The 2500-nt window shown below is 52.2% G+C and overlaps 1 protein-coding gene across 1 annotated transcript in view; it reads right to left on the bottom strand.

The window, feature by feature from the left end:
- The window catches only part of LOC146267675 (zinc finger matrin-type protein 4), a 53788-nt gene that overhangs the window by 24732 nt on the left and 26556 nt on the right, over nt 1–2500 (bottom strand). The window contains 1 exon segment of the mRNA XM_084709882.1: nt 1096–1188. Within this exon segment, the coding sequence (XP_084566008.1) occupies nt 1096–1188 (93 nt within the window).

Here is a 2500-nt window from a genome sequence, read left to right as displayed (position 1 = left end):
AGAGGGAGAGAGAGAGTGGGAGAGATAGAGATAGAGAGAGAGAGAGCGAGAGAGAGAGAGAGAGAGAGAGAGAGAGAGAGAGAGAGAGAGAGAGAGAGAGAGAGAGAGAGAGAGAGAAAATGATGGAGAGAGAGGGTAGAGAGAAGTAAAGAGAGACATAGAGAGAGAGAGAGAGAGAGAGAGAGAGAGAGAGAGAGAGAGAGAGAGAGAGAGAGAGAGAGAGAGAGAGAGAGAGAGAGAGAGAGAGAGAGACAGAGAGAAAATGATGGAGAGAGAGAAAGAGAGAGAGAGACCAGAACAGAGGAGATACAGCACCCGCAGTGATCAGTGATCATGTTACCAGCAATGCAGGCAGCAACAAGATGATGTCGCTATGTGTGTCTGTGTGTATGTGTGTGTGTGTATACTGTATGTCTCTGTATGTGTGTATATATGTGTGTATGTGTGTGTGTATACTGTATGTCTCTGTATGTGTGTATATATGTGTGTATGTGTGTGTGTGTTTATGTGTATGTGTGTGTGTGTTCTCTGTTCTGCTGGACTGTCTCCATCTCTTGCTCACAGCTTCAGTCTGCTGCACACTTAGTTTGGTCAGATGTATGTTCCACCAGCTGTGTCCTCAAACAGGGAGGGTGAACTGGGTGTGTGTATTTCTGTGTGTCTTTGGGGACGAGTGAGAAAGTGGAGCACACAAGCTGTGCTATGATACAACTGTCACACACACATGCAGAGACACGCACACACCCACACCCACCCACACCCACCCCCATGCAGAGACACACCCACACCCACCCCCATGCAGAGACACCCACACACCCACACACCCCCACCCCCACCCCCATGCAGAGACACCCACACACCCACACACCCCCACCCCCACCCCCATGCAGAGACACCCACACACCCACACACCCCCACCCCCACCCCCATGCAGAGACACCCACACACCCCCACCCCCACCCCCATGCAGCGACACACCCACCACTATGCAGAGACACACCCACACCCCCACCCCCACCCCCATGCAGCGACACACCCACCACTATGCAGAGACACACCCACACCCCCACCCCCACCCCCATGCAGAGACAGTACCGGGTTGTCTGGTCTCAGTCTCTTGGATGGAGGGCCTCCGTCCTCAGGGTGGAGCATGTAGAACAGGCGCACCTTGTTAGCATGCTTCTTACTCTGGAGGAGAGAGAGGGAGCAGGGAGCAGGGGAGGAGGGGAGGGGGGAGGAGGAGGAGAGAGAGGAAGCAGGGGAGGAGGGGAGGGGGGAGGGAGGGGAGCAGGGGGGGAGGGAGGAGGGGAGGGAGGGAGGGGGTAGGTAGGGAGGGTAGGTAGGTAGGTAGGTAGGTAGGTAGGTAGGTAGGGAGGGAGGGAGGGAGGGAGGGAGGGAGGGAGGGAGGGAGGGAGGGAGGGAGGGAGGGAGGGAGGGAGGGAGGGAGGGAGGGAGGGAGGGAGGGAGAAGAGGAGACATTACAGTTTTTAACAAGCAGGAACATCCTGCCTACTCCTGTTAAAGTCTGGATATTACAGTAAGAAACGTTCTCTCTGAGCTGATTACTGCAAAAGACTAATGTTCTCCCTTCACATGTGTTCACAGGAACACACTCACTCTCTCTCTCTCTCTTTCTCTCTCTCTCTCTCTCTCTCTCTCTCTCTCTCTCTCTCTCTCTCTCTCTCTCTCTCTCTCCCTCCCACCTCTATCTCATCACCCTCCCTCCTCTCTCTCCACTCTCTCCCTCCCCCCTCTCTCTCCTCTTTCCCTCCCCCTCTCTATCTCCATTCTCTCACACCTCTCTCCCTCCTCCCCCCTCTCTCTCTTTCCTCCCCCCTCTGTCTCTGTCTGTCTCTCTCCACTCTCTGTCTCTGTCTCTGTCTCTCTCTCTCTGTCTCTCTCTCCACTCTCTCCCCCCTCTTTCTCTCTCTCTCTCTCTCTCTCTCTCTCTCTCTCTCTCTCTCTCTCTCTCTCTCTCTCTCTCTCTCTCTCTCTCTCTCTCTCTCTCTCTCTCTCTCTCAATCCTCTCTCCCCCCCTCTCTCTATCCACTCTCTCTCTCTGTCTCTCTCTCAGTTCAGAATGCTTTATTGGCATGACAGTTCGGGTTGATGTATGTATCACAGCATTTAAGAGGAGTATAACAATAATAATATGGCAGTACGTTTATAACAGTAGCATAGTAAGAGTAACACATAAATGCATTTTAATATACAGAAAGGTTTAAACAGTTGTACTGGGTTGGTTCACTGACTCTCAGGTTGTGGCATTGGGATATATCTAGCGGCAAGGCTTGTAGGCCCTTCGCCCAGAGATATCCTTAATTTCTCGTTTGTATCAAGCTCTGTGTAGTTTTCAATTAACTCCTTACATTTTTCCAGATATCTCTCTCTGTCTCTCTCTCTCCACTTTTTCTTTCTCTCTCTCTCTCTCTCTCTCTCTCTCTCTCTCTCTCTCTCTCCATTCTCTCCACTATCTTTCTCTATCTCCCTCCCCCCTCTC

Source organism: Hypomesus nipponensis, chromosome 11, assembly GCF_054491055.1.
Source record: "Hypomesus nipponensis isolate SF chromosome 11, ASM5449105v1, whole genome shotgun sequence".
NCBI classification, from domain to species: Eukaryota; Metazoa; Chordata; class Actinopteri; order Osmeriformes; family Osmeridae; genus Hypomesus; species Hypomesus nipponensis.
Note: the sequence above shows the minus strand (reverse complement) of the source record. Positions and strands in the feature narration are given on the sequence as shown.